At 49.5% G+C, this 14,299-nt stretch overlaps 1 protein-coding gene and 1 pseudogene across 1 annotated transcript; one reads left to right on the top strand and one right to left on the bottom strand.

Annotated features, from left to right (window-relative positions):
- Positions 1-14,299, bottom strand: part of LOC149329166 (uncharacterized) — a 41,055-nt pseudogene that overhangs the window by 6,222 nt on the left and 20,534 nt on the right.
- Positions 8,860-12,751, top strand: LOC149329167 (uncharacterized). Its single transcript, XM_089561164.1, has 2 exons — positions 8,860-9,685; positions 11,985-12,751. The coding sequence occupies exons 1-2, from the start codon at positions 8,860-8,862 to the stop codon at positions 12,749-12,751; spliced, it is 1,593 nt and encodes a 530-aa protein (XP_089417290.1).

Raw genomic sequence — 14,299 nt, 5'->3', positions numbered from 1 at the left:
AGCGCTTGATGGGGGCGGTGTCGACACGTGCAAGCTATGTCTACACAGCGAAATCTCGTCTCTTCATGCGCTGGACACTCCTCCGACGATAACAGGAGCTCGCATATCCTTTTCGGAATACACCGATTTGAAGCGAAAAGCTTCACTGGGCCAGTCAATACCGAGGCGAGCGTGGCCCCGTCGTCAGAAAAAGCCACAGGTGCGCTTGCGCCAACTGCGTGACGTCACAGGAGAGGCGCAGGTGGTCGGAGCCGCCGCTGCCGTGACTCTGCAACAACCGCGTGACGTCACAGGAGGCGCATGCCGCCGCGGTTCTGCCGGTTTAGCCATGCCATCACCGAGGCTTTTCGCTTCTGATATCCGGGCTTAACCGAGCTAAGCCCCAGCCAATTTTTTTACCTCCTTTATTTTTTAATTTTCCCAGGCTCGGGCGCAGTCCTGCACCCACCCCATACAAAGAGAAAAGCCACACACACATTATCATCATCATCAGTAGACCAAGGAGGTTTCATCCTTACAGAACACTGACCGAGCGGTCGGCTCGGTTCGTGTGTGTGCGTGCGTTTATGCGCGTGCGTACACGGATGGGCCACTTTCTCAATTGCTTTTATTTCTGTGCGTCTTCTTTCCTCCCTTTTCACTTTTCCTTCTCTTACCACTTGGGGACGCCAAAACGTTGCCTGCCCACTACAAGGCGACTATAATAGAATCATCGTTATTATCATCATACTCGCAGCCTTTTCCTGTTTTCCTGGATGACTTATTGGGGCATACAGCATTGCTCTTTACCTGGCGGTAAATTGTATTAATCATCGAATGAAAAACTCTTACAAGAAAATTGCCGTCGATTACGTTACTTCCTTATGCGAAATTTGAGCGCAGCTCATCAGCTATTCCAGCTTTTCGATAGAATGAGGCCAAGAATTGGAGCAAGACATGTATATAAAATAAAAACGTTATTTCTCACACATAATCTTTCTTCAAGAAAAACTCTACTAACGATTCCTTTATATCACTACCGCCACGTAGCTTAAAGCACGATTCAGGTGTCCGTTGTTCCAAGAGGGCACTTATGCGCCGTCCTTTCTTCTTTCACTCCCACCTTCCTCCCTTCCCCTACGGCGTTGTTCAGGTGTCCACCGAGATATGCGAGACAGATACTGCGCCGTTTGCTTTGTTCAAAAACCAATTTACCAATTATTATCCCTCTGCTTTCTAAGCTCCCGCTCCATTGGTTTCGCAGCTTAAAGTGCGCCTAAGGTGGCCACTGTTGATCACAGCGGAAAACGGTGACGGCGACGCCGCGACACGCAGAAACGGGCGGCGAAAAGCTGCGCTCTAAAATCTAGTTCACTACACTAAAACCAAGGGTCGGTGCCATCTTCGCTTACCTCTCTTTCGGCGATATCATCGAAGGAGGATTCCTCCCAGTCGACGTCGATTTCCAGGATCCAGCGTCCGTCCAGAGGGCACATGATACTACGGGCAACGTCTGCGCACTGGTCGTAGCACGACCCGCACAACACGTGCATGCAGGGTAGCATTGACAGCGTCTTGGGAATCAGCCCACAGGCACTGCATACTTGATCTAAGGGTATCGGGGCGACGAACTTCAAGGGTTTCCGATCTAGTCGGCCGCAGAATCCGACCAGCGTGTAAACGTAACTTTCCATAGCGATGCTTTCTGCGTCCGCTCAGTGCCGAGCGCTCAACGAGTCTGCCGTACCCGAGGCGGCCAGCACATGCCTTCTTAAGTGTTCACTCTTCCTCCCTTCACTCTCGCTCTCCTTCACCCTCTACGTCACCTTTTTTTATGGTGACAGCAGTATTCCGGAAGAAAAGGAGGAAGGAAGGAGGGAAAGAGTGAATATGCTGAAAAGGAGAAAGAGGTGGGCGCAAAGTATGAACACAAAAATATCCCCTCTCAAGCAGAAGAACACCAAAGGGAAAGGGTAGAGATTGAGCAAGGAGGGCAAAAAAAAAGTACTTGAGCGGCAGGAGCCCGAGCGGGGATTGAGCGGGGGTGGCGTAGAAACAGGGACAAATGCTGGGTGGGTACGAGGCGCGTAGATGGCAAATAAAGTCTTCAAACATTGCTTCAGCGAGAGTGAGGGGGAGGAAGAGATTAGTTACAGTGCGTCCTTGGTCAGTTTGGCTCTCGCAGGGAGTTAGAGGGAGGAGGGGTTTGTCGCAGTAGTTTGCAGAAGAGGCCTCCTTCACTGATGCCAGTCCACTGACGGCCAAATGACACTTGCAAGCAAGACGGCTGCATGGACCCTCTCCCCACCATCTTTTTTCGGTCATTGACCCCTACTACTGAGCTGCGTGCAGAGGCATGCGCCGGTTCATCCTGCACACGTGCCTCTCTATTCGCGTTCTTTCAACCTCTGTACGAGTTCGCAACGCTCATGGTACCTTCAGGAGACAGGTTGAAACATCGGGTGAGCCGATGCCTATTTAAGGGAATGAATTACTGGGGCGCTGCCATCTTGCATCTTTCTCTTCTCTACTTTCTTTTTTCTTTTCCTTTCGTTTGTAAATAATCAAGTCACTTTTTTTGTTTTTAGTAAATTATCATGTCATCTTTTTTCTTTTTTGCATGTATCATTTTTTTTCTATTTATTATTATTAGTATTATTTTTTTCTTTTTTTTCCTGCTTGGCACCCCCATTAATATCCGTCAATAAAAGAAGCTTGCCGACTATTCATCATCCCTCTGTGCTCGTTGAGCCCTTAGGATACAAGGCTACCGTGCCCTATTTCATTTTTCTCATGGGCTTTTTCCACCAAATTCGACTTTTGGCCACATGATCCCTGTTCTTTTATTTTTTATTGGTTTAAGTCTGTTGATGCTCCGCAGGTGCAGGCTATTTCTCATTCCGCTCTATTTTTGCTCTTACTTTCGATTTTAGCATGGAATAAGACTCCGACTGGGGCGCTGCCATCTTGCATACGCAGCGCCGTCTATGATCTGTGCGATACCGTTGCCGTGTTGCAATGTGGGATTACGTACAGCTTTGCATTCGCATGTGGGTCAACTGCTGCTGTTTTCTTTCTAGCGTGCTTTAATTTCAGTGCTGCAGTGCGCATGGTGCAAAAAATTATTGCTTGAGGTTGTTGAGTCAAGCTCGCTGAGACATGTCCGGAGCTTCAGCTAGCAACGAAGCGGCGATAGCTCGTCGACTCTGAACAGTGTGCTGGTTGTGCCTGAGGTTAGCATTGGAGGTTAGTGATGACTCGTTATAAACGTATTTGCTTTGAATGGCTTCCTAGATCCTTATTTTCCATTGTGCACAGCGCAAAAAAGCGTGACAGGCCAGCGGTGCCTCTAGAGATGGACATTCGCTCTGCTTGGGGTCTTCCGTTTGTGATCGAGTTCGTGCGCGCGTATGCATCGCCACCCGACTTTCACCTCAGCAAAAGTGGATTTCAAGGTACAATTTTTCGCTCGAAATGAAATCATCATCATCAAAACTTTTTAACAAGGAGAGGGGTTTAGAGCAATGTTTGGTGCTCTAAACTCTTCTGTTTAAAGAACCACGGGCTATGAGGTTGGCGGCTTCATTTCCAGGATTCCAGCAACCAAGAATGAAAATAGAAATAAGGACTTTTTTATTTACATTTTACTTTTACAACAAATTTTGTGCGCTTTGTGGCTGAGAAATAAATGGCGAACGATACAGATGTTCTGCAGTGAATGTTGAGTGTTATGGGAGTAGTAAGTGGTTTTAATTATAGATGGTAAATTTAAGGAAAAAGATTGTTGCTAGCCCCAGCATCTGCCACCGCTGCTGGAAGCACCTGAGCTGCGGCAGCAGAAATAAAGGACAGCAGGCAGTGTGTAGGTGTGAAATGAAAGAGAGTGTTGTGGGAGTGATACTGATTTCGGTACCAGGGTCGCAGGCTGAGATATCCCGCTGCGGCGTGTCCAGGAAAGTCAAAGCACCTGGCCGGGCATTTCACGAGCGGGGTTATTGGCCTTCATTACTCAGCTCGGGGAAGGGGCTTTGTTCCGCCCTCGGACACCTCCGACAAGGCGGCTGGCGGGCGCTGCTTGTCAAGGCAACAAAAGGGATAATCCCTTCAATAAAACGGAGAGTTGAGCTAGTTGGTACATGTTTCTTGGAAAAAACAGCGCTAAACGAAAGGACAACGAAAAAGAGTACAACAGGACCGGCGCTGACTTACGCTGGGATAATCCCTTGTAGCAACATAGCATAGTGGGCGAGTTGGTATTGCATCTTTAGGGAACGAAACAGCGCAACTAATCCGAAGGACCAAGAAAAGAGACACGAACACGCGCTGACTTACAATTGACTGTTTTAATCGTAAAACCACATATAAATAATCTCTAATCTCTGCGTCACAGCCTCACGTCATCATCGCAAACTACTAACATAAAAATAAAGAAAAAACCCTTGGCGAAAAGTAAGCATCTATAGGCTCCCACGCTTTTCCAACAGATATATCTCGCGATTAGACAAGGCCATCGAAGTGCTGCTCACACATGAGTCAACTTTTCTGCAGATATGATAATTGATAATTGGTCTGTATGGTCTTTGACAACACTGTTGTGCTGTATCGCCATACAGACCAACTAGTACGGGAAGTAGTAGAGGCGTATCATATCTGCACAGAAGTTGACTCATGTGTGAGCAGCACTTCGATGGCCTTGTCTAAGCGCGAGATGTATCCGTTGGAAAAGCGTGGGAGCCTATAGACCAGATTTTTTTACCCTCGCACGCAGGCTGCGGGCGCGCTCCTACTCTCGACACCAGTCGCCATCTGTCGGAGCGCGCAGCCCGAGGGACTGCGGGTCGCGCCGGCGCCGCGCGTAGAACGCATGTTTGCATGTTCGCTTCTGCCGTTGTTGTGCTCCATCAGCTAACGTATGAGGGTGTGTGATGTGCGTCACTACTCACATTTTCCCTCTTCCAGACAGTACTGCCGTTATCTTGTGCGCAGTTACTCGTTAACGTGACATTCGAGGGTAGTCGACCAGGTAGTGTACGGACTGGAAACCGGCACTTCTAAGCAGATTTCAGCGCTGTCATGTCGTTTGTTGTCGCCTTTTACGTTTTGTCTTCTATGATACTTTTATGCATAAGATTGTAGATCTGTTGATTTGACTCAGTGGAGTAGTAACTGGATAGGCGAGCTGCAGACTGAAGGTTGTCCCGACGGAGCGCGTGTTTTCGATCACCAGTACGTGTTCGGCATCCTTGCGCTGAGCTTGCTCTTGTTCCCATTAAACACATTTCATGCACAAGATTGTAAGCACGACCGCTACCGATTTCAGCTGCCTTTTCCGCACACATGTCAGAGGGATCTGGGGGGTAAAGGTTTATCTATAGTATCTTTCTGCTGTTGGTATACCTACACTAGTTTGGTTTGGTTTATTAATGTTTTACGTCCCAAAGCGACTCAGGCTATGAGGGACGCCGTAGTGAAGGGCTCCGGAAATTTCGGCCACCTGGGGTTCTTTAACGTGCACTGACATCGCACAGTACACGGGCCTCTAGAATTTCGCCTCCATCGAAATTCGGCCGCCGCGGTCGGGATCCAACCCGTGTCTTTTGGGCCAGAGCCGAGAGCCGTAACCACTGAGCCACCGCAGCGGTGCGGCATCTACCTTATTCACAGGAAAATACTATGCGCGATTTCATTACATTTTCCACACTTAGCCAAACGGCTACGCAATGCTCTCACACGCGGCGAGAGCTCCTGAATAAAATAACGCGACTTCGGACGTCAGAATTAGTGAAAGTTGGATTAGCTGCTCATATCTATTCAAGCTTTGATAAATTAAGCGAAAGTACGTTCTTATGCACCAGGTTGCATAAACCATGAAAAAAATTGTTTTCTGTTGGCGCTGCGACTCAGTTGAGCTCACAGCGGTAATTTGTTGATAAACTGGCGCGGCGACAAGAAAGCCCTGTTTGTGGAGGGGGGGCTTTATGGCCGGCCGGCAGGAAGGAATAAGAGTGCATGGGAATTGAAACTGCATGCTAGCCGCACACCTAATGCTTGATATTGAACAAAAAGTTTCTTTGCGGTGGAGCACTAAGACGGAATTCGATATAAGCACGAGCGCGTTCTAAGCGCCGGCACAATTAACTTGAATGTCAAACTAAATGTCATTAAAACGCGTCAATGTTATCGCTTTGATAACGTAAATACTTCCTGCAACACAGCAACGCAGCGAAAGTATGCTCGACAATGTTTTTTTAGCGCCCGAAGCGCGGCTATATCCAGGCGCGGCCGCGGAACTGCCGCAGCCCCGCAGTCCCCAAAGAAACGCCCGCACCGCGGCGCGCCAGTCGGTGCAAAATGGCCGCGCCCAGGAGAGGCTCAAAATTCTGGTCTATAGATGCTTACTTTTCACCAACGGTTTTTATGCGAAGCATACTACTTTAGCTACCACTTCAGCCCTTCACCGTGGATATGCGCCTCGAAATCACGTGATACATGACGTCACACCACGTGACACGATGACGTCACGACAGTAGAGAAACGGGGGCCACCTCGCGCCGTCGCTGTGGTTGTGCGCCTCCAAATCACGTGATACATGACGTCACACCACGTGACACGATGACGTCACGACAGTGGAGAAACGAGGGCCCACCTCGCGCCGTCGCTGTGGTTGCGCGCCTCCAAATCACGCGATACATGACGTCACACCACGTGACACGATGACGTCACGACTGTGGAGAAACGGGGGCCCACCTCGCGCCGTCGCTGTGGTTGCGCGCCTCCAAATCACGTGATACATGACGTCACACCACGTGACACGATGACGTCACGACAGTGGAGAAACGGGGGCCCATCTCGCGCCGTCGCTGTGGTTGTGCGCCTCCCAATTACGCGACACGATGTCATGATGCTTCGCATTCTCCAGGCTTAACCAAGTTAAGCCTCAGCCATTTTTTCGTTCTTTTTATGTTAGTAGTTTGCGATGACGACGTGAGGCTGTGACGCAGCGATTAGAGATTTTTTATATGTGGTTTTCCGATTAAAACAGTCAGTTATAAGTCAGCGCGTGTTCGTGTCTCTCTTCTTGGTCCTTCGTATTAGTTGCGCTGTTTCGTTCCTTAAAGGGGCTGCGAAACACTGCTTGGGGGGATACCGGCTATACTTCACATGGATTCTTAATGTCACACAGATGCTGACTTAAAAAGAATGACAGGAATCGATGCACAAGAACGGGAGTCATTCAATGAAGAAATTTCAAAATACAAGCAAACAAAACGCTGCTCTCAACTCGATTTTGGCGGGGCTTCCCACTCCTTTTTCGCTCTCCCAATGACGGCACCTGGCGCAACCAATCAAAACATCCTGCCAGAGCGCGTTGCGGATGTTTGCACTCCATGGCTGCCTGCTCTCTGTAACTCGTTCTTGCTGAGACTGGCAGCGTCGTTTCCATGCCAGAGCCCCTGGCGGTGTATTTTTATTTCACTTGCTTTGCAGAGCTTTTATCTAAGACGAACAAGTTGTTTTTGTTGATCTAATATAACACCAACAGGTGACAAAATGTGTCTCTATTTATTCACACAATTTGCAGTATATTTACTGTTTATCCAATCATCAAGCTCGCGCTAGGTGATGTCATATCCGCTGCTAAAACCCGCCACTGTGTGGGGACACCATCAGAGCCATGAATTTGTTTTTGGGAGGACATTAAAATATTAAAAAAATGGTATATACGTGGTATTACCGACGCTAATAGCACCATTGTAACTCACTGTATGCGATCAACAGGCAAAACAGTCAACTAAGGTTGTGTTTCTGGGCCCCTTTAAAGATAATCCCTTCGCTGGCATCGCTGTGTCCCATAGTGGGATACAGACATGCAGGGGTGGCTCTGTGCCGCCCCGACGCGGTTCCTGCCCACCCTAACCGCAGGGGAATGGCACCGCCACCGCCGCCGTCGCCACGACGGCGCCAAGGCAAGACAACGGTGGGGGAACGTCAGGTCTGCAGGTGTGAAGGCCTGATAAAAACGACGAGAAAAAATGGAAAGAAACATCGGAACATTCACACTGCAATTTCAAGGTTTTATGATTGCTTGCTTTCAGTTTAGGTATTTGTTTTTGCTTTGAAAACCACAGCGTGCATCGTTGAACGATTGGAGAGCAGTCGTCATCGCCGGTGCGAGGTAGTGATTTTAAAACGTTCGTTCTGCGAGTACGCGGCTTGAAGGCCAGGTCAGATCCAGGCTTGACTTAAAAACCCACTAATAATTGAACTCACGCCTGAAGTAGAACAAATGGCTGCAAATTCTAAGTTCTACAGACATGGCATAAATAACACAGGCTGCCGTGAACGTACGCGGTTTTAGCCAAATACAAGCCTAGCTTCTTGATTTCCAACGCAGCAGAGTACAGGACAGCCGCAGGAATTTGGTCCAAGACAGAGGTCTTCAGCGAAGCGCGTGGCCCCATCTACCTGGTGGCAAGGCCTTTGCACCAGCCAGCCGCTAACTCGTCTGGCTTGCCGACTGCGGCAGATACCGCCATCATCCGCCAGCTGCAAACGAAACTGGTCACGTTGTGGCGTTATCGATCTTCGTGTGATAGTATCTATCGTAGCAAGTGCACGTGTATTCTTGTGATGCTCGGCGCATGCGTGACGTACTCAGTGTCTGTATATATACTTGTCAGGTTGCAATAAACGGGGCTTTTTCCTTTGGGCGTGGGCCTGGGGGCCACGCACTAGTCTTCATCCCTGTGTCGTCTTGCGAAACCTTACATGGTGTCAGAAGTGGTTGCCCAGGTTATACGGGACCCACGGCAGACGTAAGGTTACCGCCTGTGGCCGGCCGCCAGGAGCATCGTATACCAGCCGGATAACAGCCAGAAAATGTCGGAAGAAACGAAGGTTTCGTCTCAGCCTTTTTTGGTACAGCCGCCAGCAAGCTTCAACTTCGACAAGACGTCCGAGTGGACTGGGTGGATACAAGAATTCGATGACTACCGATTCGCCTCAGGACTTAATGAGCGAACTCAAGAGGCTCAGATGCGTACGTTGCTGTACACGATGGGACGACAGGCACGCAACATTTTCAAGACTTTCAACCTGTCCGAGGAAGACTCGAAGAAATACGACGTGGTGAAGACACAGTTCGACACCCATTTTGTCGCCACAAGGAACTTAGCCTACGAAAGTGCGTGCTTCCATCGCCGCCACCAAGAACCAGGCGAGTCTGTAGATCAGTATGTTACTGAGTTACATACGCTGGGTGATAGATGCGACTACGGAGAGATGAAAGAGCGGATGATTCTAGACCGGTTTGTAGTTGGACTACGGGACGCAAACTTGTCGGAAGCTCTTCAAATGGATGCGGCGCTGACTCTAAAAAGTGCTCTCACCAAGGCACGCCTGAAAGAAGCGGTGCAGCGACAGCAGCAGGATCTTCGGAGCGTTGTGGACCGCGAAGTGCATGAATCCCTGACGAGGGCTGATGTCGACACTGTTTATAGGCGGACATCGAACCAGAGACGTCCGGATCAGCAGACGTGTGCCGCTTGTGGCAGGGGCCCTCATTCGAGGTCGTCGTGCCCTGCCAGAGGAGCACTGTGCTACGTGTGCCAGCGCCGGGGACATTTCGCAGCTGTCTGCTCACGGACACAAAGGACCACGGAACCCGAAACATGGCCTTCAGAGGTAGGCATCCGCAGTCCTCGAGGTGTGCAACCGAACGTGAACTGTGTGACATTTTCCGTGGGAGATTTGGCTGTGTCATCTGCAAAGGCTCGCTTTGTTCAGATTGCTATTAATGTTTCGGCATTAATGTTTATTGTTTCGGCGAAAGTTGACACGGGAGCCGAGGTAAATGTTGTCCCAGGGTCGTTTCCAGCGCTGCCGAAGGTACTACAGCCTACGGATGTTATTCTGATGGGACCAGGCGGTGACAGGCTGAACTTGAAAGGAAAGTTTACTGCCGACATTCTGTGGAAGCGTGCTTCGGTTAGACAGGATGTGTTCGTTGTCGATTCAGTGAGCAATGCGATTCTTGGCTTACCCGCAATAGAAGCCCTGGGAATAGTTAAATTTGTGGACGAAGCATCAGTTCATCAGGTAGTGCAGACGCGATTTGGTTCCTTGTTCCGCGGTCTGGGGACCATGAAAGGCGAATACTGTATTCGTCATAAACCAGATGCCGTGCCCTATGCCATTCACACTGCTCGTCGCATACCAATCCCGCTGCGAGATGGCGTGAAACAAGAGCTGAAAGAGATGGAAAAGAATGGGGTCATTCGTAAAGTTCAAGGGCCTACGGACTGGTGTGCTGGCATAGTGCCCGTCTTGAAGCCGTCAGGACAAGTGCGAATATGCGTTGACCTGACTCAACTAAACAAATCGGTGCAACGCGAAAGGTTTCTGCTCCCCACTGTTGATGAGACACTCGGGTTGCTCAGCGGTGCTGTCAAATTTTCCAAACTCGACGCAAACTCTGGTTTCCATCAAGTGAGGTTAGCAAAGGAATGTCGGCCGCTGACAACCTTCATTGCTCCGTTTGGCCGTTATTGTTTGGAGCGGCTGCCCTTTGGCATAACTTCGGCTCCGGAGTATTTCCAAAACCAAATGTGCAAGATTCTTGAGGGAATTCCGGGCGTAGTGAACCTAATGGACGACGTCCTTGTCTTTGGCTCTACTCAGAAGGAACACGACGAACGGTTGTTTCGCACCTTGGAACGCTTGGCCGAAAATGGTGTGACCCTAAACAAAGAAAAGTGCCAGTTCAGTGTAAAAGAGCTTTGTTTTCTTGGGTGCCGCGTGAGCCAAGATGGCATACGCCCGGATCCAGCGAAGGTTCGTGCAATTGCAGATCTAAAGCCGCCATCGAAAGTTGCAGAAATGCGCAGATTTTTAGACGATTCATTCCAGATTTGGCTGAGCAAACGACGCCTTTGCGTCAACTGCTGCAAAAGAACACTGAGTGGGTCTGGGCAGCGCCTCAGCAGATAGCTTTCGATAGCGTGAAGAGTGCTATCTGCTCAGATAAGTGTATGGCTAAGTTTGATGCACAACGTCCAACGATTATTTCTGCAGATTCTTCGTCGTACGGCCTAGGAGCAGTTTTACTGCAAGTACAACCGAATAAAGAAAAGCGGCTAGTTGTTTTCGTCTCAAGGTCATTTACACCAACTGAGATGCGCTATGCGCAAATTGAAAAGGAGACTTTAGCTATAACATGGGCCGCGGAAAGTCTCGAAAGCTATGTGCGTGGACTGCAGATTACTGTAGAAACAGACCACAAACCGTTGGTTACTTTGCTAGGAAAGACGCCACTTGATCTGGTTCCGCCTCGCATTCAAAGGTTCAGAATGCGGCTAATCCGGTTCAGCTTTGAGGTGCAGTATGTCCCGGGCAAAAATCTCGAAATAGCTGATGCACTCTACAGAGCACCAGTGGCAGGCCAAAAGACGAAGAACTTTCTTTCGGTCGATGAAGTCAACTGTTACGTTGCCGGCGTGTTATCTGAGTTGAGTGAGTCGCAACACTTCGGGCTAGTAGCCGAAGAACAGGCGAAGGACGAGACTTGTCGTACGTTGTGTCGCTACGTCCGTGAGGGGTGGCCTAGTCTACCTTCGTTACCGGCCGTTTTGAGGCCGTTTTGAGGCCCTATTGGCAAGATCGCGCCGTTTTGAGCGTTTGTAAAGGTGTCCTCATGCACGGCACTCGGATTGTTGTGCCGCACTGCCTTAGAACCAGAATGTTAAAACTGCTTCATGAGGGGCACCAGGGTGTTGTAAGGTGTAGAGCAAGGGCAAGGGAGTCTGTGTGGTGGCCAGGTTTAAGCGCTCAGCTTGCGGTATTCATTGCCGACTGCCGCACGTGTTCCCAATTTCGCTTCCAGACGTGCGAGCCAATGATCCCGACCGAGACACCTTTTCGGCCATGGCAAAGGGTTGCCGCGGATATCTGCCATGTGAAAGGCTGTAACTACTTGCTCATAGTTGATTACTTATCTCGATTTCCAGAATTGTGTCCGCTGACCTCTCTTAGCAGCACAGAAGTTATTTATCATCTCAAGAAGGTGTTTTCTACTCACGGTATACTGGAAACGCTGGTAACCGATAACGGGGCTCAATTTGTCAGCCAGGAGTTCAGCCAGTTCGCGAACTGTTATGGATTCAAACGTGTGACGTGCAGCCCTAGGTACCCGCAGGCAAATGGGGAAGTAGAAAGAATGGTAAAAACGGTGAAAGAGCTGTTGCTAAAATCTGGTGACCTACATCTGGCTTTGTTAGCATACAGGGACACGCCGGGACCCCCAGGAAAAACGCCAGCAGAGCTACTCATGGGGCGGCGCCTTCGCACTACCTTGCCTCTCCACCCAAAGAAGCTGGCACCAAAGACCCCCAATCTCAAAGAAGCAAGGGAAAAAGATGCAGCTTTCAGGGAGACTCAGCGGCAACATTATGATCGCCGGCATGCTGCCCGACATATGTTCCCGTTGGTGCCAGGTGATTCTGTTTGGGTCAAGGACTACAGGCGAAAAGGTGTGGTGCTTCAGCGCGCAAAGCGGCCACGCTCGTATATTGTGGTTTTGGAGAGCGGGGGCCAGATTGAACGAAACCGGCGAGCGCTAATCAAGCAGGCGCCAAACACAGGCTCGGATTCCAGGGACGGGGAGTATGAATTTCTGTCCAGCCTAGATGGTACAGAGGAGAACGGAAACTCTTTCTACTGCACAAACTGTCCCAGACGGTCCCGAGGAGAACGGAACGGAAGCTCTCCCAAGTGATCCGTTGCAACCGCCGCCGGAAACATCTTCGCCTGCGGTACAGGGTGAACATGTCAGACGCTTTGGTCGAAAAGTAAGAAAGCCGGAACGGTACGGTATTTGTGAATGCCACTCGTGGAGCCGCTTACATTGAATAGTTGTTGCATTTTGTTTTGCAAGTTGCTGCTTTAGTGCCACGCACTAGTCTTCATCCATGTGTAGTCCTGCGAAACACTACACACGTTTCGGAAACATCCATACGAGGATTCGGACCAGGCTTTCAGAGGAACTCGTTCGAAAGCTTGTGTATGTGCAGTCGAACCTAGCTGCGGACACAGCTTCAATCCATGCTGCTGCGCGTACTACTGCAGTGACAGTGACTCTGAGTCTTTCCCTTTCTCGGTGCAATAAAGCAAGAAGTTCGTTCCATAAATATGACATTTATATCTCCATATACGCCTGATATACAAATCATTGTTTATCTTCTCGGTGCAGTAGAACAAGAAGCTCATTTCACAATATGACATGTACAACTGCATATTCGACTGAATTTCGGAGCATTATTATTGATCGTTGTGCTGTTGCAAACAAATCTGTTTTCATCACGTTTTGCAAAATTTCCCATTTCATGAAAAAAAACAGCTTTTTTCATGCGATTCAAAACTACTACGAATTGTACTCTTATATCTACCAATCTGTAGAACGTAGAATTGTGGGAAATAAGCCGCTAACACGGTGAGCGTACGAATTAGGGGACTACTTGTCGCATCACAGACGAAAAACCGTTCTACGTCTATTCGACGTTCTACGTCAAAAATCACATCTCGCCCTATGATAGCCAGAAAATGTACGTTCGGGGAAGATGTGCAGCGGAGTTTTTTTTTTAGGGGGGTGGGGGGGGGGTAGAACACCCTCCCCCCCCCCCCCCTCCCTTCTTAGGACTGCCACTGATGGGAGACCGGGGTGGGGAGTTGCGGTTCTTGGGTCAGATGCAGATCAGTTCGTACTTCTCCGGGAAACAAGAAAGTCCGACGCTAACTGCACAATTTTCGGCCAGATTGGCGGCTCCATGGAGGGTGTCCTCTATGGTGCCATCACTGCTGGCGTGATGTCGTCCGCACACAGGGTATGTTTCAGGTGAGGAAAGGTCGACAATTGTCGGTCTAGGGGGATTAGAGTAATGTGAATAAGAAAGGCGAGAAGACGGACCCTTGCGGGTTGCCGACGCTCTTTCGATAGTATGTGGGGTAGGTGAGTGCTGTGAGAAAGGCCCGAATGTAAGTGCACGTACGTGAGCCCATATTCAGTGGGAAGAGTGCAGTCATGATAGCATGATGTTCAACGCGATCGAAGCCTTTGGATTAATCCAAAGCTAAGACTGTCATAGGTATGGCTTAGAAAGAGCGGGTCGAAGATGCCATAGGTGACTCGCAGCATTGCGTCTTGTGTGGACAATGGGGGCGGAATCCCACCGTGCTGTGAGGCTGCAAGTCATGGTACGTCATGTTTTGTGTGATTCTCACTAATACCACATGCTCTAAAAGTCTTCCGAGACATGAAGATAGCGAT

This window comes from Amblyomma mixtum, chromosome 9 (assembly GCF_055824585.1).
Source record: "Amblyomma mixtum isolate Tamu chromosome 9, ASM5582458v1, whole genome shotgun sequence".
NCBI classification, from domain to species: Eukaryota; Metazoa; Arthropoda; class Arachnida; order Ixodida; family Ixodidae; genus Amblyomma; species Amblyomma mixtum.
The sequence above is the reverse complement of the archived record's forward strand: the minus strand, read 5'-3'. Positions and strand labels throughout refer to the sequence as shown.

Excerpts from the sequence above, each read along its gene's own strand:
- LOC149329167 (XM_089561164.1), top strand. The coding sequence starts at position 8,860 with ATGTCGGAAGAAACGAAGGTTTCGTCTCAGCCTTTTTTGGTACAGCCG. Across the intron at positions 9,686-11,984 it reads AGGCATCCGCAGTCCTCGAG|AATTGTGTCCGCTGACCTCT; the intron begins GTGTGCAACCGA and ends CTCGATTTCCAG.